Source organism: Mytilus trossulus, chromosome 9 (assembly GCF_036588685.1).
Source record: "Mytilus trossulus isolate FHL-02 chromosome 9, PNRI_Mtr1.1.1.hap1, whole genome shotgun sequence".
NCBI classification, from domain to species: Eukaryota; Metazoa; Mollusca; class Bivalvia; order Mytilida; family Mytilidae; genus Mytilus; species Mytilus trossulus.
Genome location: NC_086381.1, coordinates 1596050 through 1622552, shown reverse-complemented (window position 1 = coordinate 1622552; position 26503 = coordinate 1596050). Strand labels below are relative to the sequence as shown.

General features: G+C 32.0%; 1 protein-coding gene across 5 annotated transcripts; it reads left to right on the top strand.

The window, feature by feature from the left end:
* The first annotated feature begins 4 nt into the window (after window positions 1-4).
* On the top strand, window positions 5-24048 carry LOC134684271 (serine/arginine-rich splicing factor 7-like). Of its 5 annotated transcripts, none has more exons than XM_063543553.1 (6): window positions 5-222; window positions 9839-10222; window positions 13634-13801; window positions 19930-20040; window positions 20429-20470; window positions 22195-24048. In XM_063543553.1, exons 2-6 carry the CDS (start codon window positions 9930-9932, stop codon window positions 22451-22453), a joined length of 873 nt encoding a protein of 290 aa, XP_063399623.1. In that variant the 5' UTR covers window positions 5-222; window positions 9839-9929; the 3' UTR covers window positions 22454-24048. The 5 variants fall into 5 exon arrangements, with proteins under 5 accessions (XP_063399623.1, XP_063399622.1, XP_063399621.1 ...); XM_063543550.1 differs by lacking the exon at window positions 5-222 and adding an exon at window positions 8866-8954 and having other exon boundaries at window positions 13634-13803; window positions 19941-20040; XM_063543549.1 differs by lacking the exon at window positions 5-222 and adding an exon at window positions 8872-8954.
* Window positions 24049-26503: the final 2455 nt, after the last annotated feature.

The following is a 26503-nucleotide window of genomic DNA, read 5'->3' as shown; positions in this document are numbered from 1 at the left end:
ATTTATTTCATTGATTCTAGATTAAAAATTTGTAAATTTTATACAACAACTTATTTTGAAGATAATATCATCGTTAAAACGTTTATAGAGATAGGACTATTATCGTATAATTCAAGCGTGTCAAAGATAAGGAAAAGTGCGTGTGGCGAAAGCATTGGACATTTTAAAAATTAAAAATTAATCGCTATCGACTGATTTGCACCCAAGAAGATAGAACCACCAGTAAGTTTTTATATGCATGGCCTTATGCTGTTCATTATGAGTCCAGTATTATCATATTCTGAGATCATACAGTGGTTGTTTGGGTTTGTGGCAAGTTAATCCAAATAATTATGACGTCTTGAAAGGCTATTATATTTTTTTTCTTTGACGCCTTACATCGACGTCATAATTATTTGGACTAGTGGCAAGTATGAATATTTTATTCCCAAAGGCTCAATCCTCAAATTATGCAAGGCTGATGATCAACATAATAAACCATGTTTTTTACGTGTGTATTATGATGCATCTCCATTTTGTTATTGTGTTTTATTATTTTTGGTTAAAAGTTAACCCCTTGATAGACTGTCAAATTAAACATGTGAAAAGAGGGTCAAAAGATACCAGAGGGACTCTTCCAATACACCTCGTTCGCTAATCCCTGCTGACCTGGCTGCTTGAATTTTTGACGCAAACAACAATCACTTTTCCATTGTGGCGTCAGAATTTGTTTTATGACGTCCAAATTTTACGTGAACCTGTGTGATTTCCAGTAATGGCGGACAAATAGGGTATAGGTGTATTGATAATGACGTCTTGAAAGGGCATTAAGGCTAATATATTTTTTCTTTCAAGCCTTAATACATCGACAGGAAGTGTCGAAGCAAAAATTTAAAATAGCCTTCTGTGACGTCAAAATATTTGGTCTACCTTGATTCTCTGGAATTATCTGAACACCATATGCATGTGGGCTTTGAAAATGAACTTCAATAGGTTATGTTTTCCAGATTATAAACTACATGATATACTACACTTTCTTTTTTTTTTGACTGATATTATTCCGTAACTTATAATTGTCATCTTATCTGATTGTCGTCACTTTCTTAAAAGCCAAAACCGAAGAGTTAATGACCATCACAACGTCTTTTTTATCCAGATTTAAAATAGACAACCAATCAGTGACCTGAATTCACGTGAACTATATATATTTACATGTAGCCCACGGTAAACACTGATTTTTATACGACGACCGCAAATTTTGAAAAAATTTTCGTCGTATATTGCTATCACGTTGGCGTCGTCGTCGTCGTCGTCGTCGTCGTCCGAATACTTTTAGTTTTCGCACTCTAACTTTAGTAAAAGTGAATAGAAATCTATGAAATTTTAAAACAAGGTTTATGACCATAAAAGGAAGGCTGGTATTGATTTTGGGAGTTTTGGTCCCAACATTTTAGGAATTAGGGGCCAAAAAGGGCCCAAATAAGCATTTTCTTGGTTTTCGCACTATAACTTTAGTTTAAGTTAATAGAAATCTATGAAATTTTCACACAAGGTTTATGACCACAAAAGAAAGGTTAGGATTGATTTTGGGAGTTTTGGTTTCAACAGTTTAGGAATTAGGGGCCAAAAAAGGGCCCAAAAAAGCATTATTCTTGGTTTTCGCACAATAACTTTAGTTAAAGTAAATAGAAATCAATGAAATTTAAACACAATGTTTATGACCACAAAAGGAAGGTTGGTATTGATTTTGGGAGTTTCGGTCCCAACAGTTTAGGAATTAGGGGCCAAAAAGGGACCCAAATAAGCATTTTTCTTGGTTTTCGCACCATAGCGTTAGTATAAGTAAATAGAAATCTATGAAATTCAAACACAAGGTTTATGACTATAAAAGGAAGATTGGTATTGATTTTGGGAGTTTTGGTCCCAAAAGTTAAGGAAAAAGGGGCCCAAAGGGTCCAAAATTAAACTTTGTTTGATTTCATCAAAATTGAATAATTGGGGTTCTTTAATATGCCAAATCTAACTGTGTATGTAGATTCTTAATTTTTGGTCCCGTTTTCAAATTGGTCTACATTAAGGTCCAAAGGGTCCAAAATTAAACTTAGTTTGATTTTAACAAAAATTGAAACCTTGGGGTTCTTTGATATGCTGAATCTAAAAATGTACTTAGATTTTTGATTTTATTGGCCCAGTTTTCAAGTTGGCCCAAATCGAGGTCCAAAATTAAACATTGTTTGATTTCATCAAAAATTGAATAACTGGGGTTCTTTGATATGCCAAATCTAACTGTGTATGTTGATTCTTAATTTTTGGTCCAGTTTTAAAATTGGTCTAAATTAAAGTGCAAAGGGTCCAAAATTAAACTAAGTTTGATTTTAACAAAAATTAAATTCTTGGGCCTCTTTGATATGCTGAATCTAAACATGTACTTAGATTTTTGATTATGGGCCAAGTTTTCAAGTTGGTCCAAATCAGGATCTAAAATTATTATATTAAGTATTGTGCAATAGCAAGTCTTTTCAATTGCACAGTATTGTGCAATGGCAAGAAATATCTAATTTCACAATATTGTGAAATAGCAAATTTTGTTTTAATTAAGAGTTATCTTTCTTTGTCCAGTATAGTAAGCAAGAAATATCTGCAAGAATTTTTTTTAATTGGAGTTATCTTTCTTTGTCCAGAATCAACTTAAATCTTTGTTATATACAATATACAATGTATATTCACTTTTTACTACCAACTGATAAATTTAAATAATCTTTACCATTCGGTGATAACAAGCAGTTTTTTTACATCTTAATATTTTATGATGTATTTAAATGAGTAGAAATTGTTGCAAACTCCATTAGAATATTTTAATTGAAATTAGTTTTGGAATAAGGGAAAGGGGGATGTGATTAAAAAATTGGGTTCAATTTTTCTCATTTGAAATTTCATAAATAAAAAGAAAATTTCTTCAAACATTTTTTTGAGAGGATTAATATTCAACAGCATAGTGAATTGCTCTAAGAGAAAACAAAAATTTTAAGTTCATTTGAATACATTCATTCTGTGTCAGAAACCTATGCTGTGTCAACTATTTAATCACAATCCAAATTTAGAGCAAAATCCAGCTTGAATGTTGTGTCCATACTTGCCCCAACCGTTCAGGGTTCAACCTCTGCGGTCGTATAAAGCTACGCCCTGCGGAGCATCTGGTTCATCCTTGTTTTATAAAACCAGGACTTTGCGACAACACGTCTCTTGATTGCCTGTAAACATTTGAAAAAGATACATTTTTATGCCCCACCTATGATAGTAGAGGGGCATTATGTTTTCTGGTCTGTGGCTCTGTTCGTTTGTCCGTCCGTTCGTTCGTCTGTCCGTCTGTTCGTTCGTTCGTCTGTGCGTATGTTCAGGTTAAAGTTTTTGGTCAAGGTAGTTTTTGATGAAGCTGAAGTCCAATCAACTTGAAACTTAGTATACTTATTAGGGCCCCGCCGACTAAGGCGGGTCGCCCTATAGTGATCAGTCTGTCCGTCCGTCCGTCCGTCTGTCCGTCTGTCCGTCTGTCCGTCCGTCTGTCCGTCCGTCTGTCCGTCCGTCTGTCCGTCCGTCCGTAACACTTTCTTGTCCGCTCCATATCTTGAGAACCGTTATGATTTCAAAGTTTATACTTGACATCCATTTTAACCAACACCAGAGGGTGTGTCATGATGTATGTACAACTTCCTAGGTCAAAGGTCAAGGTCAAAAACTTTGGTTTCAGTTGACAACCCCGTGTCCTGTGATGAAGATCGTGTCCGCTCCATATCTAGATAACCGTTATGATTTTATACTTAATACTTAACATGATTATTAACCAACACCCAAGGGTGTGTCATGATGTATGTAGAACTTCCTAGGTCAAAGGTCAAGGTCAAAAACTTTGGTTTCAGTTGACAACCCCGTGTCCTGTGATGAAGATCGTGTCCGCTCCATATCTAGATAACCGTTATGATTTCTAAGTTTATACTTGTCATCTATTTTAACCACCACCAGAGGGCGTGTCGTGATGTATGTATAACTTCCTAGGTCAAAGGTCAACGTCAAAAAAACTTTGGTTTCAGTTGACAACCCTGTGTTCTGTTGTGAAGATTGTGTCTGCTCTATATCTTGAGAACCTTTATGATTTCAAATATTATACTTGACATCCATTTTAACCAACACCAGAGGGTGTGTCATGATGTATGTACCACTTCATAGGTCAAAGGTCTGTCGGTCTGTTGGTCTGTCCATCGCTAACAAATTTGATCCACACTATATTTTGAGAGGACAGCTGTTATTATTTCATACTTTATACCTGACAAACATTTTCAACTTAACATATATATTAACCAACACCAGAGAATGTGTCATAATGTATGCATCCTAGGTCAAAGGTCAGTCCGTCGGTCTGTCCATCCATTCGTTGTTCTTAACAAATTGTGTCCGCTCTACCTCTCGAGAACCGTTATTATTTCATACTTTATACTTGGTGGGTGTTAATATATTGAAGGCATAATTCTAAAAATATGTGACAAATATCAATTGGGCAGCACCTTTAAACATATTGTTCAAACATCAATCCATATATCCAGAAGTCACCTTAGCGTAGTCAACAATGAGTTCACATCATGCAGTCATATCACTATTATACTATGAAAGTAAGTTGAGAATATTTATCAGTTTTAACTTAAAATCTTAGAATAAAATCGCACATGAGACTATGTAATAACTTCAAATAATGCTTCATATCAGATTATCCATACAACTTATTTACCACACTTTATTGACAGCGGGGGCCCACAGAGATGGCTCCCATCTCAATGATATCTAGTTGCTTATGATATGATCCTTCTAATTTTATAGCCAAATTAGACTTTTGACCCCCTATTTCACGGTCTACTGAACATAGAAAATGAAAGTGGGAGTTTCAGGTTAAAGTTTTTGGTCAAGGTAGTTTTTGATGAACTTTTAAGTCCAATCAACTTGAAACTTAGTACATATGTTCCCTATAGTATAATCTTTCTAATTTTAATGCCAAATTAGATTATTACCCAATTTCACAGTCCATGGAACATGGTAAGGGATAGTTCGAGTGGGGCATCTGTGTACTTTGGACACATTCTTGTTCTTTTTAAATTTATATGTTTGTCAGCAAAATAGCCGGCACTTGAAGCCACTGTACATAGATATAGGAAGATGTGGTGTGAGTGCCAATGAGACAACTCTCCATCCAAATAACAATTTAAAAATTAAACCATTATAGGTAAAAGTACGGCCTTCAACACGGAGCCTTGGCTCACACCGAACAACAAGCTATGAAGGGCCCCAAAATTACTAGTGTAAAACCATTCATCACCATGGCTACTTTGGAAAGCCCTGAGGGATGATTTCAACTTTACCATTTGGAACTCTTGGTTTTTATAGTTTCATGGATTTTTCTAGCATTCCACAGGGTCCGGTTTTCGGACCCATTCCCAACGGCAAAAACCCTACATTTTTCCCAATTTTGGGAGCAAAATTCCCAAATGATCACAAAATTCATTTTCATCTTTATTAATCATGACAGAGATGTTTATTTTATTCAACCGCTAGCTTTCTGTCAAAAATCGCCAACAAGTAATGTGTAAATCCAAGTTGAAACATATTGAATGAAAACAACATTGACAAACAATGGCTGCCATACACAGGAAGTGTGGGAATATACTAAAACCAGGTCAAATCCGGAAACGGACAAGTATATAATTCCGGGTTTGTCAATCAAATACAGTAAATAAAAAATGAAAAGAACCAAACATGTGACAGCTATCATAGCAACACTAAAATATAAAACTAAAAGATATATAAAAAAAGAAAATAGAAACAGGATATATTTTATACAGAACTCAAAATATTTTAGTACAAATTTCCATGTCAAAATAAAAAAAATGTAACAATCCTTTAAGAAGTAAGAACTCATTATTTTGATACTCAAATAAACTTTAATGCAATGTTGTTATATTTAAAAAAAAAAAGAAAAAAAAAGAAGGTGTAGTCCTTTATTTTCACCAACAAAAAAATAATCTTATGAACTAAACACACTAAAACTAACATCTGGTATATTGGTTGTTTTTCCCAATTTCATTGAAAACCTCGTTAAAAAATTCCCAAAACTGGCCAGGGTCCTTTTTCAGACATGTGACAGAGTTGTCAAGTCACAACTGGAGATTTGGAAATTTTCAGCTGGAGTTTGTGCCTCATAACTGGAGATTTTTTATCAACATTTTTATCGACGTACGCAATGGTTTTTTGGTGTTTAAACTGCATATTTTCCTTTTTAGTTAATGATTCTATAACTACATAGCCATTTTTACTTGATAGAAATAGAAGATAAGGGTTTTTTAAATATTTATTTATTATAAATAAAGTTCAAGATAAAGTGATCAGCCATCATATATAGTTGGTAAAAAGTATCTCTGCTTTAGCTTCATTGTCAAATTTGGTACCACTAACTGCACAGTTGTGTTGAATTGATAGAGTTGTGAGCTTTCTGGTGGGTTTGCTGTCTCCATATGTTTGGTAAAGTCATTAGAGTCACCACAGTCAGCTTTGCAACAGGTGTAGTAGGCATACATATCATATTTGAGATCATTAAGACATTGTCTTGAGGTTAAGTAATATACATGTAACTGTTCAATGTTTTTAACAGCATCACAAAAAAGTCGTTGTTTATACAACTTTAATTAATCCATTGTCAGTAATTCACTTTTAATCATCCAGGCATGTGTCTTAAGCTTGCTAGTTGATCACCAGGTAATTGCAATACTCTTTTATTGCTGTATATACAGTCTAATCCTTAACACCTTCATAGATAACTCGAGGCTATTTACCTTTTGACATCAAAACAGTTAAAGGAAACTTGCGTTTTTCTCTGACTTTTCCGATATCAACTTCGAGTTTCTCGGACTTTTTCTTAGTCAGTATCAATTTTGTAAACAAAAATTTCTACTGAAAATTTTTCGAGGTTGACATTTTCAAAAAGCGGAAGATTTCAAATTTTAACGGGAGGGAAGGAAGAGGGTCTTAAAAGCGGGAGTCGGAAGAATCACATGTATGCTTTTTCCCAAAATACCCAGATAAACCCCTGAGTTTCCTTGTGAGCAGCAACCCTCTATCAAGGAAATAATGATAGGAAATACAAGTATGGGAATATTGTATCAATTGGGAACCAGGAAATACAAGCATGGGAATATTGTATCAATTGGGAGCCATATACTCTGTATACAGGTGATGCTTGAATGTTGCTACCAGTACCAAGACCAAGAAACAGAATGTTCACAATTGGGAACAGTGATTTTCCTGTCTTTATTTTAATAGGCCCCAGTCCAAATTAGAAAAACCCTATTTTTTTCCCAAATGAATACTGAAAATTCCCAATTTGTTCAAGTTGTAGCGGACATGTTATTGATTATGTCATCAATCATATGAGATAGCCCTGATGATATATACATTGTGTATTAACTTGCACCAATAAGAGAAAATGATATGGTTGGAGGATAATTTTTAGGACGGTAGGATTAAGCTTATGTGACCAGGACTAGTTCTGCAGAAGCACTGATCATGATATGGCACATTGAGTAAGAAAATAGTGAAAAGACATTTATATGTACAATAATATTGTATAAACTCAAACAAAGCACTTCCTTGAGTAACCTCATTAAGGTTTTAAGTCCAAGTGTGTATCTGAAGTAATAATTGTGTCAATAGATACTAGACAGCATTAATACTTAATTTAAGATTTTGCACTTACATGTAGGATTCATTTGCAAGTTAGTGCGTATGACTCAGTTTACAATGGTTTAGAAGGCATTTTCATTCAAGTTGCTGCGATAAGACAGATTGAAATATAGAGATGAAAATGAGATTAATTTGTATAGGGGAGGTTAAACTTGGTGACTTCTTAAACTGGAAAGTTGAAACCTTTTTGCAGTCCTGCAAATGAGACATACAGAATAAAAATAAAAGATAGATGGTCATACCAAGTCATTGTGTTTAATTTATAATTTCTTATGGTCAACATGGTCAAGTGAGGGCATTAGTTGTGTCTTGCAGGCAACACAACAATTTCAAGTTATACTTCAGCTTCACTGTTTGTCAAATCTCAAGCATGTGTAACTACAATGTACAATGTATTCATGCATGTGACAGAGCAGAGGGGGCATTGTCTGTATCTAGTTTATAACTTGATTATAAAAAAAATAATGTTTAATAGAATGTACTTATAGGTTACAAGAGGTTGCATTACAATCCCCCAAAAATGTACATGTAGGGTGATCTGACATGCGGCTCAACTTGACTTAAAATGCATTTGAAAAAGACCGTCTACTTTTTTCGCTTAATGAAAAATGCATATTTTTAATGGCTCAGACGTGCAGAAATTGAAGATATTTTCTATACTGTGTAAGATGTGGATATGATTTTCAGCAATTTTTAATCCTAATTGGATAAGCTTTCGATTAAATGTAATTCCAATCCTGTATCAACCAATCAGAAGCTGTATAGGATTCTATTCTGAATACCATCTTAAACTTACTGGTAAAATGTAAACAAATAATTGCGCTCTTATAACCCTAAGAACATGAAAGTCAAATTAGTTATTGTCAGCTTTTTAAAAAGCTAAAACTTTATCAAAATTTAAGTCGAGGGCAACTTTTACTTTATTTACCTTGTACTTTTATGACATGTAAAATTTGAATAAAAACTGAATCAAAATACTTTTAACATTTTGTTGCATTGAAAGCTTACAAGTTAGCATCATGCATGATAGTTTTCACCATGTTAGTACGGACATGTTACAATGATTGAACGTCAGGTAACTTGTTCTTCTGGGTGATTAATGTGTTTGTCAGTATATATACAATACACAAAGGAATTTAAATTTTATAAAGACAACTTCTACAGTTCAAGGAAGTAATTCCAAACATGTCTTCCAGGTAATCGTAGTCTTTATTATAATTTCATTTTAGTATTATTATTTTATGAAAGGGGGGAAAAGGGGATATTATATAAATATAAGTTCTTCCCTTTTACATGGTAAACAAATTTTTGAAATTGTTATTTTCGGATATAGCTATTTTGCCATATGGTATCATATTATACTAGGTCTTGCCAAACTTGTACAAAATGTATAAAGAAACGGTTTTTAAACATGAATGCAATTTATTGGACAAATGAAATTTTATAAATATTGACTATTGATCATGAAATGTCAATGAAGTTGCATATATTTTTCCAATTTTATATGAAAGAAAAATTGGACCACAAAAATAAAATAGAATATTGCTTACCTCCCCTTGAAACTACTCTTGAAAGGTATACTCTGTTTTGTAAAATTTACATAACAAAAAGTGCAGTTTGCTTGTTCATATGTGTTCTGTGTTTAATATGTCTGGAGAACAGTGGATTTCCAATTTTGTAAATCATAGGCTACCTTGTATTATTTGTGAAGTAGACACTGCATATTTACTTATTAGGTTTTGGTTCTTACAAGGATGAAACATAATTTGATGAAAATTTGGCTTGTTAATATTTTGCTCCAATGACAATTTTTCAAAGTCAGACCCTGAGTTGCAGCTGCAAGTTCTTGATACCGTACGAGTTCAGAAATATATACTCCATATATGTGTGAGGTTGGTACATTGCTGCTTATAAAAGGGAACTTTATAGCTTTGAAATTATCTCGTTATTCACAGATTTAAGTACTGAGATGACTGCTCTTATCAAATTTTGTTCTGTTTAGATTTATCAATACTTTTAAAATGACTTTTTTTAGCAACTACATATGAATTGGTATTTATATAAATATTTTGCATTGCAGATCTTCAACTAAGGATAAAACACGTAGAGAAAGTAAAGATAAAAAGAGGACTAAAGAAGCAGAGAAGAGTCCAAAAAAAGAAGTTGCAAAAATGCCACGATCCAGATCAAGAAGTAGGAGCAGAAGTTTCAGCAGGGGACGGAACAGGGGGAGACAACAGAGCCGTAGTAGAAGTCACAGCAGAAGTTACTCCCCGGAGGAGGGATACAGAATACATGTGGCTGATCTAGGAATGGATCCATCCAAATCAGAGTTAGACAGAGCATTTGAAAAATTTGGACCTATACTTGAAGTTTGGGTCGCCAGAAATCCACCTTGTTTTGCTTTTATTGTTTACAAGTACAGGGAAGATGCAGAAAGAGCAGTTCAGGACATGGATGGGAGGTAAGAAGGGGAGATAATCACATAGTATAAATGGCATTCAGCTGAGAGTTGTTCAGGAAATGGATGGAAGGGGAGAAGTGGAGAACATTACATATAATAAAGGGCAAACAGCTGAGAGTTGTTAAGGAAATAAATAGTAGGCAAGAAGGGGAGATAATAACATATTACATGTTTAAAGGGCATACAGCTGAGAGTTGTTCAGGACATGTATGGGAGGTAAGATGGGGAGATAATCACATATTCTAAAGGGCAAACAGCTGAGAGTTGTTCAGGAAATGAATAGGAGATAAGAAGGGGGTATAATTACATATTATAAAGGGCATACAGCTGAGAGTTGTTCAGGAAATGGATAGGAGATAAGACAGTCAGGGGTACTACTTGTACAAGTGTATTTTATTTACTTGAAGAAGTAAAAAAAAATATACACATATAAGTAAATTTGTAGGATACTTATACAAGTGAATTTTATTTACTTGTATATGGCAGATTTTACAGTATTGTGTTCTGTCTCCTACTTTCATGTTGCTAACGTGACGGAGACATAAAATAGGAACGTTAGCGACATTGGGACATGTCACATGAGCAACAACATCTTTAAAAGTTAAAATGTATGCACACAGTGATGTTTAATATATGCCTGGAGTAATAAAATTGTACAGTCTGGTTTAGAATTTCTAAATATACAGAATGTCATTTGCAGGTGTACTTTATATCAAATGAATCCACAAGAAACCAATTCCTAATAGTAACATTAGCAACATCTACTATCATGACATTACGTTTTGTTGCGAACGTCTTTTTGATGGACGGAATATATTTAAGGTCCTCTTGTAACGATATTACATACAACTTACCTTCTTTGCTTCCCCATCATGTGAAGGAACTGACTCTGAATCTATTTCTGCAAAGGGCGATATCGTAACTCCTATACAGGAGAGTTACAGATCTAAATATATGTTGCTCACGTGACACTGATTTGGACGGAAACCTCGAGCAGTAACGTTCGCAAAAAATAAAACAGCCAATGATATTGATTCCTCAAGTCCTTTGACCCCCTTACGTCATCCAAATTTAATATGATTGCTATTTTCAATTATTTATAAAACCAGGGATAAAAATAACTTCAATGGGCTGTCTGAGAACCAACAAGAAAATTGCGATCGTGACATACCACAATGGACGGAAAAGACGTGACGTTAGCAACAATATTATTTAATTACCTTTTTTAGCCTTTACCAATAAAAATCTGCCTTAAAGTTATGATTGAAACACAAAAGAAGACTTTTTATTAAAATATAAGTCCATGTTATTAGGCTCCACTTATAAATAATACTTCAAAATTCCACTCCAAATAAGCTGGATGTCAGTAAAGTAGGTCATGATGTCTATTCCATGTCCAATATTTTGAAATTAAAAACCCTCTAATTCTAACAAAAAACACAAACACAGAGTAATTTTTATTTTTATTTACTCAGAAAGACACATTTTATTCAATAACATAATGCATTACTCCATTACACAGTCTGTTTCACAGTTTCAGCAATTGCTTTTTTGATGGATACAAAAAAACAACAATTCCTTCTTATTGTAAAATCTGCCATAGGTAAAAAAATAATGGCTTAGTTATGTCCCTTAGGCATTCAAAATTTTCTTACTTGTATAAGTAAAAAAATCATCCTTTCTTCTTTTCTTGAATTCTTAAGATTTCTTTGCTCTAATAGAATTTTAAATTGTGTACCCTTTACAGATGTCTTTACTAATCATTTAAGTGTAATTTCATGGACAATGAAAGTCCCAGTTGTTTGTTATCTTTTTAACACTGCTCATTTACAAGCCCCAAAGGAGCAATTTTTGAAGGCCTTGCGCAAATATACAAGATCTTTGCTCAATCAGTTTCTTTGATGAATTAATGAAATGAAACATTGAACTTTAATGAAAAAATTTGAGCAAACCTGGGAAATTTTTTTAAAGGCATGTTTTTACATCTCAAAACTTGAGGATTTTTGTTGGATTGTAAGAAAAATTTACTTATACAAGTAAATTTTCAGAAAATTAAGGGGAGATTATTCAAACATTATTTATTTACTTATATGTGTATATTTTTTTTCACTTCTTTAAGTAAATAAAATACACTTGTACAAGTAGTACCCCTGACTGTAAGAAGGGGAGGTAATCACATATAAAAGGAATACATAACATAGATAGCCTTCAAGAACATGGATGGTAGGTAAGAAGGCAAGGAAATCACATGAAGATTGAATAGAGACAGATATTTAGGACATGGATGGGAGATAAAAAGGGGAGATAATCACATTTAAAGGGGATACCCAGAAAGCTGTTAGGGATGTGGATGAAAGCCAAGAAGGGGAGGTAATATCATATAAAGGGAATATTGATAAAGCGGTAATGGTTAAGTGAGAACATAAATTAAAGGTAATAAGGGGAGGTAATCAAATAATATGAATACAGAAAGTTTTACAGGAAAATAATGTGAGAGAAAGCTGTTCATGGTATAAATGAAAGGTTAACAGGTGAGAATCAGAGATTATCACATGCTTTACTGTACAATCATCCCCTAGTAAGAAATTAATGAGCAGCACCAATACATTGTACAGTACTACAAAAATGACAAAGCAGACTGTTACAGTTTATTATTATATTTAGATTAAGTTCAAGATTTCAATGTAAATTATAAGAAATCAATAATAGGTACAAATAAGAAAAAACTTTAAAGTAAACCTGTTCAATATACCAATGTAACATCTGTTATCATCCATTGGTAGAAACTGGTCAGTAATGGTGTAAGTAAAGGATAGTTATTTATTTAGACATATTTCATTGATAGTTACTTTTTGTAGTTGCAAACTAATGGGTTCAACATTAAAATGTATTTATTTTAAAACCACAAATTTGTGTGCATTTCTTTTTTCTTAGTTTTAGAGAACTGACATGAGAAAGTGAAGTTTTGATTTTCCGAAATTCATCAATGTTGCATAGACTGATATATATACAACATGTCAAAGTAAACATTTTATTAAGTCAACCAAAAAGGTTAAAAACAAGATTCAGAGAATATGTGTATATGTAAGACAACAAACTAACCACATTAACAATAAAAAGCCATACATGTATAAAATCAACTCAAGTCTTTGATATAAGACAAGTGTCCACACACTACATGTACATATACTTTCAAATAATTATACAACTATTTGAAAAATTATAACAAAAACAAAAACTCCTCTATAGCTATATATGTCAACAAGTTATGATCTAAAGTACGAACACTGAATGAATGTGTTTGTTATTTGTAAGTCCATGTGTTATATAAAACATGTTTTATTACATTTTACATCTATGCACAAATGAATATTAGTGTTTAATATAAGTCTTATTTTTGATCAATTACAGAGTTTTGAGCGGAGGAAGAATTCGTGTATCGTTTGCCCGCCCCAGGACCAGGGGAAGGAGGAGACGAGGGTTTGATCCAAACCTACGCTGTTATACCTGTGGGGAGAAGGGACACTTCTCACGAGACTGTGTAGAAATCTGGAGACAAAGACGCAGGAATAGGAGCAGGTGTGTACACATAGATCACCTTCATAGAAGGTCAATATGACCTTGTCATGGGAATTATATATATTATATTTATTGATACTAAATAAGTTTAGAAGTAAAAAGTTTTAAGAATTGGTCCAGTCAGCAGTGGTAAGGAAATTTGTTTTATTTCAGATTTTAATCGTAGAAACTAGTCACTCTACATATTTCAGTTTCAGGAGTTAGTTAGTGTACTTTTCTCCTTAATCCAAATGTCGTCCTATTTTCCTTGATGCCTCTATTTGAAGAATGAATTATAACTTTAACATGATTATTATATATTATTTACATACAAAATACAACAATTTAAGCTCTGTTTATTGAATCAAACTGAACAACAAAATACTAAACATTTGCTATTATGAATACATGAGAAATTTTGCAATCTTCACAATCTGCAGATTAAGCCAAAGATAAAATATTGATTGAAGCCACTTTTAACTATTTTGTCTCATACTTTTGAAGATAATACTCAAATAATAATAATTAGATAAGTCTTTTTTAAGTCACATACTGCCTTTTAGTTCCTTCTTGAACTTCACCAACTTTCCCTTTAGTGTTTATGTTGTTTTCTTTATCTAATTATATAAACCAACCAGGTCATTTTTTATGTTTTCTATGTAGGTAGCTAGATTCACAAATTGTTCTGTAGAATAATTCTTGAAAAAAAAATCCTTTGATTACCAAAAGTGCTGTAGTAATCCCCCCTTTATTATCTTAGCACTGCATTAAAACATGATTCATTACTGCAGCTTTAATAGCAATTTTCTCCTAGTAGATTGGACACAGTTAATGAAAAAGTCATATTTTATTTAAAGACATTTAATAACCTACATTGTACATGTATCACTACAGACATTTTATAACCTACATTGTACATGTATCACAAGCCAATATATTCAATGAGACTTGCTTTAGAGTTGATGCATTATAGGACATATCCTTCCAAGCATCTATATCAATAATCTGATTGAAATTGCTGTCCAACATTTTAGTAGCAAATTTTTCTCATTTCATTGGGATACGTATAGCATCCTTACTATTAAACTTATAGCCCACACATAACAGCTTTCCTTCCAGTTCATAGGTTATAAACTGTCCACACCTTTATTTCTTCACATTCTTGTTTGGTTTCATTTAAGGAGTAAGTTTGCACACATCAAGTATAATACTTTCTACTTTAATAAAATAAATAATACCAAGGAACCAATACCTCTTCTTGTTGACTGTCAGAGCTTAAATATATTTTGATAATTCTTTGACCTGATTTCATTATGTTTACAACCAAGTACACCTTGCACAACTATGGCTTTTCCCTTTTAGTTACATTAAGTCAGTTCTAAGATATTTGTACATTTCAAACTTTTTGCTCATGAGCATGAATTCCCAGTAGTACAATGACAAATAATAAACAGATTTTATCCAACATTTAACAATACTGTTTTGATTAACTAATCCACTTATATTTTGAAACACCAATCCATACCTATTGTAATAAAGCTATGTTTTCATTGTGAAAAATGAGGCAAGGTCATGAAGGTTATAATTGGAATAATATTAACTTGCACTTTGAAATATTTTATATGATTTTTCTCAATATCGCAAAATTAAGAAACACATTTTAGTCTAAAATGACAAAATCCCAATAATAAATACACGCAATAATTTCTGAATTTATAGTATTCAAAATATAATACATATCTTTAAACTTGTAAAATGTATAATTTGCATAAAAACCTTGTAGAAACAAGCTGCTGGCATTTTTTTTAAGAAAGCTTGTTTTCAATATACTTTACATACATGATAATGAACTTTTATACTGCATGGTTTTAAAATTCTACATTATACTTTACATTTGTACTACCAAATTATTATCTTTGATTTAAAGAGTAAATCATGCATGTTACTTTAAAAGATGAATGAAAGGACCTCTGGTTTTTATGTAGCAAATGAATAAAAACTAAAACTCTGATATTTCTACCACTGACATTTTATTTTTTTGCATGGGTAACAGATAGCTGCTAGATTCTGCTTTGTATACAAAATTTATCCTTACAGAAAACTAAATTTGGTTATAAAAACAAAAAAAATCTATAAAAGCACAATATTCATTTAAAGATGTTCTTTTCATCAATTTTTGTGGGAAGGAAATTTAATGACATTATGGGCTATAGTGAATTTACCGTATTTTTGGTTTGTTTGACCTAACATTAATCTTTTGGTTTAAAAACAGTCAAATAATGTAAAAGTCAAGTTCATTTCTGGGTCATATGTTGAACTTTTCTCTAAGAGATGCTGCTTTATTAATATATACCACTCAGGCCCGTAGCCAGGAATTTCCAAAGGGGGGTTCGTTTGACTCACAGACTCGACTTTAACAGTCACAATTCGAACAGAACATCGACTTTAACAGTGCTTAATAGTTAATCGTCCGAACCCCCCCTGGCTACGGGTATGCTACTGTTTATTTTATACCTATCTATCAAAAAGATGATTTGTGTATTATAGATTTTAATATAGCGTAATGGTTTTACATTTACTGTGTCTTTTAGAAGGTTTGTATGAAGTTTGTGTATCAGATACTTGATATTAGTTAATTTTTTTTTTACGATATCCAAGTTTTCAAAGTACAATAAATTCAAACTAAAGGTCGATTGCCATCATTTTTTCAAGGCCACACTTAAAATTTAATTAAAAGTCGTTTGCTGTTTACTACCATTAATTCCATGTATAATAAGGTAAGTATACAATAATCTTGTTTTGATCTTAAAGTAAGGTAGCTATACAGCAAACACATTTTAGGTTTTCTTTTCGAAAAAATGTGTCAATCAGAAAACTGCATTTCTTAATAAAATGGTTTAAATTTGAATTTGATCAATTATTTGTATAGTGTTAAATTACATATACCAGACATCATACATTATATACTTGAATCAAATTGTTCCCTGCAGAACTTACTAACTACCTCCACAACCTAACCAACAATCATGGAATGTTATTTTGAAGAAAATTAATTGGCAAACAGCCAATTTGAATAAATTTGACTGACTTTTTAAATATTTTTGTCAGGAATGTGGTACTGGTAAAATGTGTCAGATCAAAGAGTGGTCATGTGATAATGGTATTGGTGATGATTGGTCAAAATTTGAATTTGAAATGACATGGTTTATGATTGGTTCCTCTGTGTGAAGGAGCCTTTTGATTGGTTGGGATAACCATTGTAATGGTTGTAAGTGATGTGATGAGAGAGAATGTGTCATTGATTTGTGTCATATTGGTTGCGTTTGTGTTTATTTATAGCAGGTAACAGGTAAGTAGAGACAAAATGTGTGAACAAAATAAAAATTAAAATAAATATACAAATAAGTAAATTAATAAAAAGATTTGACATGGTGATTTTGAGTGAGTTGCTGTGAAATATATCACAATATCAGCAGTAAACATGGTGTTGTCTTTCACTGAGAGTGGTCATGGAATGGTCATACATTAGTGAACATGGTATGGTCCTTCATCAGGAGTGGTCATGGAATGGTCATGCATTGGCAGTGGACATGGTACATATTGGCAAAGATCAGCTTTGAATATGGTGTGTTCATTGATGATCATGGTTGTTCAAACATAAGCAGTGGAGATTGATCAGCAGCCAAGTTTCACAGTGACTCACTCATCTCCACCTAATTCCATTTTATAAATGTCAGAAATCACTTTAGAATGCTATAAAATCAATTTAAGTTTCAGAGTAGTATTGTTATCCAATCTCCTTCCAAGTATGACTTAAAGGTTCACAAACAGGGACAATGTTAAAATTAAAAAGATCTTTTCATGTATTGTGTTCTATTGGCAATCTATGCATCCTTAACGTTATAAAGTGCTAATTTTGAACATGAAATTTGGAGTAAAAAGAGATAATATCAAGTATTTGTCCCTGTGTGAACCTCTGTTGTCATTTTGACCATTTAGCTTCATCCTCCTGGTATATCTTCCAAAATAATCAGAAATACACCTACAAGTTAAGAGTATCGATAATTTTTTTTTTATTATTGTGTGTTTTATAATTATATATAATTAAGTGTGACTGTATACAACACAATCACATTAGATAATTGACATGTTATCTTAAAGGTGCATTTGACTTTTTATTATTTCTCTTGTCTCATTTCAATCATCAATCATTGAAAATAAAATGTAAAATCAAAAGAGCTCTCCATTTACTTTAATTAATGTAAAATCAAAGGAGCTCTCCATTTACTTCAATCTGCCTGTTATAAGTACAAGGAAACTGTTAAAGAGCCTTCCCACTGACTTAGTTACAATGTAAAATCAAAGGAGCTCTCCATTTACTTCAATCTGCCTGTTATAAGTACAAGGAAACTGTTAAAGAGCCTTCCCACTGACTTAGTTACAATGTAAAATCAAAGGAGCTCTCCATTTACTTCAATCTGCCTGTTATAAGTACAAGGAAACTGTTAAAGAGCCTTCCCACTGACTTAGTTACAATGTAAAATCAAAGGAGCTCTCCATTTACTTCAATCTGCCTGTTATATGGACAAGGAAACTGTTAAAGAGCCTTCCCACTGACTTAGTTACAATGTAAAATCAAAGGAGCTCTCCATTTACTTCAATCTGCCTGTTATAAGTACAAGGAAACTGTTAAAGAGTCTTCCCACTGACTTAGTTACAATGTAAATGTTTTTCCTAAAAAATATTTGAAAGATTGACTGAAAAGATGGGTTGTGAATTTTTAAAGGAAAGTAATTTTTCTAGAGGTAATAAAAAATTCAAATTTTGAAAAGATCAACCTTTAATTTCTATAATATGGGTGTCACTACTTTATATAAACCAACCCTCTTAGTTGGAAGTAAACCAAGTTCATTAAATGTCAAGTCTTATACTATGTAAAATATTACACTTAAAAGAAGATTTTGCCACTAAATTCACTGCATATTTAATCTATACTGTATTCCTTAAGGTTATAGTTGGCAATTTAAACTACTGTTAGGAAATATTTTTACAAGGATACAAGAAAGGAGAGCTTGGGCAAATTAGATCCCTAATTTAAATGGATGAGATACAGATGAATGTAAATCCAAAAAATCCAGAAAAGTGCTTATAGCCCAAAATTTTTAAAGTGTCTTTTTTAAGGCTCCTTGATTTTACAGTTTATTTTAAAGAATTCATATGTAAACAAACCATTCTCAGTCTTTTGCATGTAGCTTGACTGTATAAAACATGGTGCAGGAAATAAGGTCAAAACTGATTCAAAAAACATTTGTTGGATGTTAAAATGTCAAAACTGATTAAAAAAAATATTTGTTGGCTGTTAAAATGTCTTTCCTTTCATCCTTTAAAATTTAAACAATGAACATTTGAATTATGAAAATTGTTCTCAACTTTGTTTAATATATCATTAGAATGTGTTGTATTTCTGGCAACTGCCAACCTATATAGTGATTTAAAATGCTCCTCCTCAAATTGGTTCTTTAAACAGCAGCAAATACATTAACGTATAGAAAGACCTCATTATTATTTAAAGTATAAACATGGATTTTTCTTACACAGTACAATGTAGTAAACAGTATAAAAGTAGAGAACTCAAAATTATTTCACTATTAATATTCATGATATTAGGTGCCTATGCTAAGTTAACATTAAATGATAACAAAGCTGTTTGATAGAATTAAATTACCCTAAGCTCCAGTATTGGATTTTAAGAAGTTAACCACATACAGAATAAAATATATTTTAACAGATTTTTACAATACTTTTATCGATTTCTTGAAAATTTGAGATTACCTTTTGTCTGGGCCTATAATTCATTTAATTTATATCCTTTTTAATCTGTAAACAATTGTTTCGTATATATTTTTATAGCACTTAAGACTGAAACCTTTTTCATCCTCCCTCAAATAATCTGAATAAGATTTTTTGATTTGTTTGTGGCAATTGTGGGTTTACTGAGAAAGTTTCTAAAATTTTCATTTATAATTAGATAAATATTCAAAAGTAGTTATCCTTTGCTGCACTCACTGTTTTAGGATAATAATTCATTTTTATACATTGGCCTGCTAAATCTGTAAAGTTTCGTGAATGTTTTTATTGTATATTTTCAGGGACAGGGGAGACAGGGGAGATAATAATTTCACAGCAAGAAAACGCAGAAGTTACTCACGCTCTAAATCCAGATCCAAATCTAGGTCACCAAAAAGATCCAAGAATCGCAGGTTGGTAAATTAGTATTATATCATGCTATTGGAATATTGAGATTAAACAATTATTCAGATGCATTTGTCATTGGAGATATATTTGTCATTGGAGATATATTTGTCATTGGAGATATATTTGTCATTGGAGATATATTTGGGCAAAGATGAGATGTTATAAGAAGACAAGCTTGTTTAGAAATGAAAAAGAAGCATGCTAGGAATTTGCTTTCAGAAAATAATATGGAAGGCAGTATATAATTTATTCTGTTCCAGAATATTTTGTGATCATCAAGTATAGTATAAATGAACCAGATTTACTTTCTGTGATTTGATAGGAAAGATTGTTAATCACCATCTTCTCATAAGCTCTTTGAAATCATAAAAATGTCTGTTGTCGTTTGTTCAGGTCAAGGTCACGTTCAAACAGACGCAAAAGCAGAAGTCCCAGGTATGTATATAATAGCAGCCAATGGATCTAACAATTTCACTATCCCCTTCTAATTTCCTCTCATTAATCAGAGTTAACTCCCTTGTAAATCTGTGTCTTTGACAGTTGTCTCCCTTCATTTTCTCACATTGCAATTTAGACAAACGATAGTCCAGGAAGGAATTATGATATTTGTAAATTATTTTTGAATAATAACAAACTAATTTTGATAATCAATTTATTCTAATGGTTTAGAAATCAGATGTTTAGCAAAATTAATTATGCTTTCTGAGAGGAACAGCAACATTAATTTAAAGGGAGCTAACTCTTAAAAATCAGAAGTGCACATCAACCAATATTGCCACAGTTTTATAGTTTGTAAAGTAGCTCTTATGGAGTTTGTCATTAGAATTAAGAGTTTGAATTTTGATACTTAAAAATGTCAAATATTATTCACACTGCAGTTGTGTATTTTGTTAGGAATACTTTCTTGTTACAGTTCAAATGTTGAATATCATTCCTGTCCCAAGTAAAACATTTATGATAAGTTAATAGTTATAAATAAGACAAAATTGCTAACCATTACTGAAGTATTATAGGAGTTGATTAATCAGCATGATATACTGAAAGGTGGTGGAAGGTATTAAAAGTGACTAAGTCTTTTAAATATTATGAAGCAAAAATTCTGATCCTTATTCTTAAGTGTTAGAGAATATGGTCAAACTAATCACAACCATTATGTGCACAACTACTCATGTGAATTAATGTTAACTTGTAATGCATGAGATATTTAACATTCAGCAACAATCAGCTGTAAGATGTGTAAGTGTTGTTGTCAAAAAGACGAGCTGACATTGTTCGTTACCTGACTTCTCTTTTCCAAGATTTACACCAGTACCTCTAATAACATTACAATAATTTTAGAAATAATGGAACAGTTAAATATGATTTGTTTTATATACTGTGTTAAACTTTCATTGCAATCATGCCTTATATTCATGATATTTTAGTTTCCTTTTAAGAAGGATATGATACATACAAATGTATTGTTAGGAATTCAATTTACGTTGGACAGTTATAGTAAAATGATCTATTGTTCTTCCTGAACAAGGTTAAATTTTTCATGTCGTTTAATTTTTTAGCCTAGAAAAAAATATTGTATTTATGGTAGGTAATTTCATTTCATAATTTTATTTGAATCTGATTGTGAAGAATAAATAAGGTCTACTTTAAAAGGTTTTCCTGAACCCTAACCAAAGAAGATTCTAAAATTGATAGTGTTCTTACTAGTGTTGGAATGTTCTGTGCTTGAAATGATGATTTTGCCAATTAAAAACAGTCAGGCTTATTATTAGAGTCATGTTGAAAAATTAGAGCAGTTGAAAAGTAGAACATTTTAACCTACATTTACAACTTTAATGAAGTTTGGTTGATTTAAAATTTGACATAAGCACTTGTCCATTACTGAAGATTTTTATTGACCTCTCTTCATCATTATTTGGTTTGATGTAATGTGGAGTTGCTGTTTTCTTGCTGTCTTCCTCTTTTCATTTTGTGCTTATTGTCAATAATAATTATGTTTTCAATTTTTCAGAATCTAAGGCATTATGGGTAATATTTTGCAAAAACTTGTCATTCTTCTCAATAGATATTTTGCCCAAAACGCATCAATTTATCTGCACTGTATAATTATTAACTTGAACTTTTAAACTTTGTTTCATGTTCTGTCTTAATTATTATTTTAGGTCAAGGTCACCTGTAAAGAGAAACCGTTCAAGATCAAAATCACCCAAGCGTAGCAGAAGCAGAAAAGACTCAGAGAGAGAGAAGAGATCTGTAGAAAAGATAAAGACAGAATCACCAAAAAAGGAGTACAGATCTAGGTCACGCTCAAGATCAAGGTCTAGGTCAGTCTCCAGACCAGCTGAAGATGTTAGAAAATCTAGGTCAAGGTCGAGGAGTATGTCATACCATGGCAATGGTGAAATTGAGGCAGATGCATGAACTGTTTGACAATGAAACATTAAACACTGAATTTTATAATGTTGTGGACGTAGAATCGTGACATCAGAAAATGTTCATGTTTGTTAATTGTTATAATAGATACTAGGAAAAAATTGTGGAATCTTAATTTTAACCATTTTATTTTTGTCATGTAGGTACAATCATCTTTTGATTTTGAATGTAATTTAAAAAAGGATATAGGATGAAGTGACTTATAATCATCTTTAAAATCTTTATTAGTTATTGACAAACTATTAACTATCAACCATCATTTATCCAAATAGACCAACAATTATTTTTAAATCAATTTCATTTAAATTTTGCAGTGGAATATTATTGTCACCATGTTGGTGGGTTTTAGTACTATGAATATTTTATGCCTCTAAGATTAACAGATATTTCCCAAAAATCATGAAAAAACTTTTTAGAATGGTCATTGAAACACCAAAACAAGTTTTGTGCATTTAATTTTGGCACATAATAGAGGCAGAAAGACTAAACAAATGATGTATCCTTTCACCTTTAGTTTTACAATCAAATTATAAGGGGGAGGTTATAAGAATGACAAAACCTTTGATGTTTTATTTGATGTTGATTAGATGTTTTTAATCAGAGATTTTGTTGTATTTTATGACAAGGTAAATGTTGTTTTATAGGACCATCCATTAATCATATCTCACGAGTTAGTGGAAGGAAAAGGATACTTTTTCTGTTATTGAAGAAATCATCATGTGTTATATATATTAAAAATGTCATCATTATTAAGGAACATTTTCAATTTAATTGTTATTTTATCAAGAATGTTAGTAGAATAAGATCATGACTAGTTTCATTGATTCAAATTGACAAGTTGAAATAAATTTTATGGAGTCACCAATGCTCCATCTTCTGTTTAAAAATTAAAACTACATCCCTGCAAACTCTTGTCAAATTTATAAATTTCTTTGTTAATATTTTTCAGCGAAGAAAAATATGAACATTCATTATAGTTTATCATAAAAAATAATTAAAAAAAAATAGCCTTTATAAAAGAAACTTTGAATCTGCGAAGAAAATATTTGATGCCTAGATGGTGTTAAACTTCTTAGTAATTTAATACATTCCAGAAAAAAACCTGTGCTGTTCATACCATTTCATTACAAAGTTGATTGTGGCTATACTCTGCAGATCTTTAAAGGATAAAATGAGAAGCTACATGGCAGGTGATACCATTTCCCTTTTGTAATGTCCGAGTCTAATTACATGATACATTTTAGATACATGATTATACGTTTTAGTCCTTTTATCTTTGTTCAGAGCTCTACATTAATCCCCATCAGTGTCGTGCAAACCTCGATTTTGAAACTTTGCATCGAACATTAACAGATATTTTCAAGTTGCCATCTTATTCTCATAGACTTTATAGACATGAATAAAGATAATTCTTAAATTTTTATCCTACTCATTGACATAAATGAAGATTGAGTATTAATCACATGAGAAGGGAGACAACTTGTGTTAGTTACATTGTAAAATGGATCAATAAGAAATCTTGACTGTATATTGCATTTTTTAATCATCATTTATACAGAATATTAAAATCGAAATAAAAATACTGTATAAGTTTTATTGTCATTTGAAACCAAAAGGATGGTATAGAAGAGGGATGAAAGATATCAGAGAGTCAGTCAAACTCATAAATAGAAAATAAACTGACCACGTCATAGCTAAAAATAAAAAAGAGGAACAATAGTACACATGACACAATATGGAAAACTAAAGAATAAGCAACACCAACCCCACCAAAAACTAGGGTTGATCTCAGTTCCTCCAAAGGGGTAAGCAGAAATTTCTCTATATGTAGCACCTTTTGTGTTGCTCTTGTTATCTTATAGGTGTTTTATCTAGTCCTTCATGTAGCTCAGTGAATTTGATGAATATTTTCCAACTCTAATCCTCGACCTAGACGCAGTCATCATCATTGTCATTATTCATCACCTACTGTGCATGATGTCTCTATTAATGACTTGCTGCCATTTATACATTAGCTGCTAAGTATTCATTACATTGGCATGCAACTTTATTCATTACCCCTTTCAAAAAATCATTCTCTGTTCAATATACGTTTGGAAACTGCTGTTACACCGCTTATTCAAAGCAATACATGCTTACAGCTAGCATTTTAGATATTGCAAGTCACAGATTTTTCATTATTTTGCCAACAAATGTGTTGATAGTGTCAACTCTGGCAATATCCTTCATCATAAAAAGTAAAATCACAAAAATATTGAACTCAGAGGAAAATCAATTGGGAAAGTCCATAATCACATGGCAAAATCACAAAACACATCAAAAACGAATGGACAAGAACTGTCATTCCTGACTTTGTACAGGCATTTTCGAATGTAGAAAATGGTGGTCTATAGCGCTAACCCTCTCACTTTAATAACAGTCTCATCAAATTCCGTTATATTTACATGATGCGATAATTTAGTTCAGTTGAAAACACCTCCTTATTTTAACGATCAGTCTATACCAACAATTTCTCATACATATACCAAACAAATTTCAACTAAAATCTTCAAATACAAACACGTTTTGAATGATTTATTAATGATGACTTCAAGTCTAAATCTCCTGATTGCACCTCTGCTAGTTTCCAATTCTCATATAATTCGGCCGGCCACTTAATTACATGGGACCTTAGCAGTGTCTGATAATGTCAGTTTCAGTGGTTTTTTGTTTGAATCTGAGAGTGATTCTTTACAAAGTAGGATTTATCCCTCCCTAAGACAAAAACATGTTTCTACGTTTGCCATTCTTCTTTTTTATGAAACAAATTAATATCAACTCTTTCAAAAATGTTTCTTTTAGTTTGGAATGGTGGAATACTTGTGTAAACTGTAGAAATTTTAAATGTTAAATTTTGAAACTGTTGTTATACCAGAGTGTCGGGTCGTATGTACTCTGAAAGATCTTTGGAATTTTTTTAATCCACGTTCACAATAGGCAGTTTAACAAAAACATTGAGGACCGGATTTGATTATAATTTAGATGGAGGTTTCATTGAGCACTTGGAAGACCCCGTCAATATACGTTTGTTTTCTAGGACACTAGTGTAGTTTATGTGTCAAATAAAGGCATAATAGAAAGCAGGATTGAAATTTTATATATACGCCAGAAGCGTGTTTCGTCTACTACATATGACTCACCTGTGAAGCTCGAATAAAAAAATGTTAAGGATATGAATAAAGTATGAAGATGAAGAGCATTGATGACCAAAAATTCCTAAAAGTTTTGCCAAAAACAGCTCAAGTAATCTACTCTTGAGGTAGAACGCCTTAATATTTCGTTCAAATTTTTATTAACATTTAATTAAGTTTATCATATAAGGATAAACTGTTTTAATAAAAGTTTAACTCCATTTTCCGGAATCAATCCTAATTGATTCTTAATTTAATCACATCAATGATACGTCATTTCGTGACGTCATTCATGCGTTATCAAACAAATGCAAAACTGACAACATAGCTAACGAAAATTTTAACAGCAGCAACACAAAGCCACCAAAACGACAAAGAAAACCTAGGGGATGACAGGACAATCACTAAATAAAAAGAAGAAAACACAAGAGAGTCTACCAGAACAATCAGAAAGCATTACATTCCACACATACTACTATGGCAAAGAAAGGGTTTGATTGCACATGAGACATAATTAAGAAGAAAGTAAAAAAATGGTTGATCGCCCATGAGACATGTATAATTTGAAGCAGTTCGGATCTTTGATTAATTTACAATTATGACCATATCAATGATAACTCATGTCAACACAGAAACCTATGATTATCCAGGATTTCCTCTTTGGTAAGTGTTGTGAGGTTATATGATGAGTTTCCAACAAGTGAATTGTCAATACCTAGTCCATTTATCAAGCAGTTAATGTAATGAGATTTACACACGAACACGAGTTTGTTTGGGGCTTTGTCTGCAGGACAACATATTTGTTATGGAGGCAGGGCAAGTGTTTTCAACATTTTGGTCTGTAAAGATTTGATGTAGCATGGGTATT

Coding starts and splice junctions, on each gene's coding strand:
- LOC134684271 (XM_063543549.1), top strand. Junction 20,041..20,428: donor AAAAGATCCAAGAATCGCAG/GTTGGTAAATTA, acceptor TCGTTTGTTCAG/GTCAAGGTCACGTTCAAACA. Junction 20,471..22,194: donor CGCAAAAGCAGAAGTCCCAG/GTATGTATATAA, acceptor TTATTATTTTAG/GTCAAGGTCACCTGTAAAGA.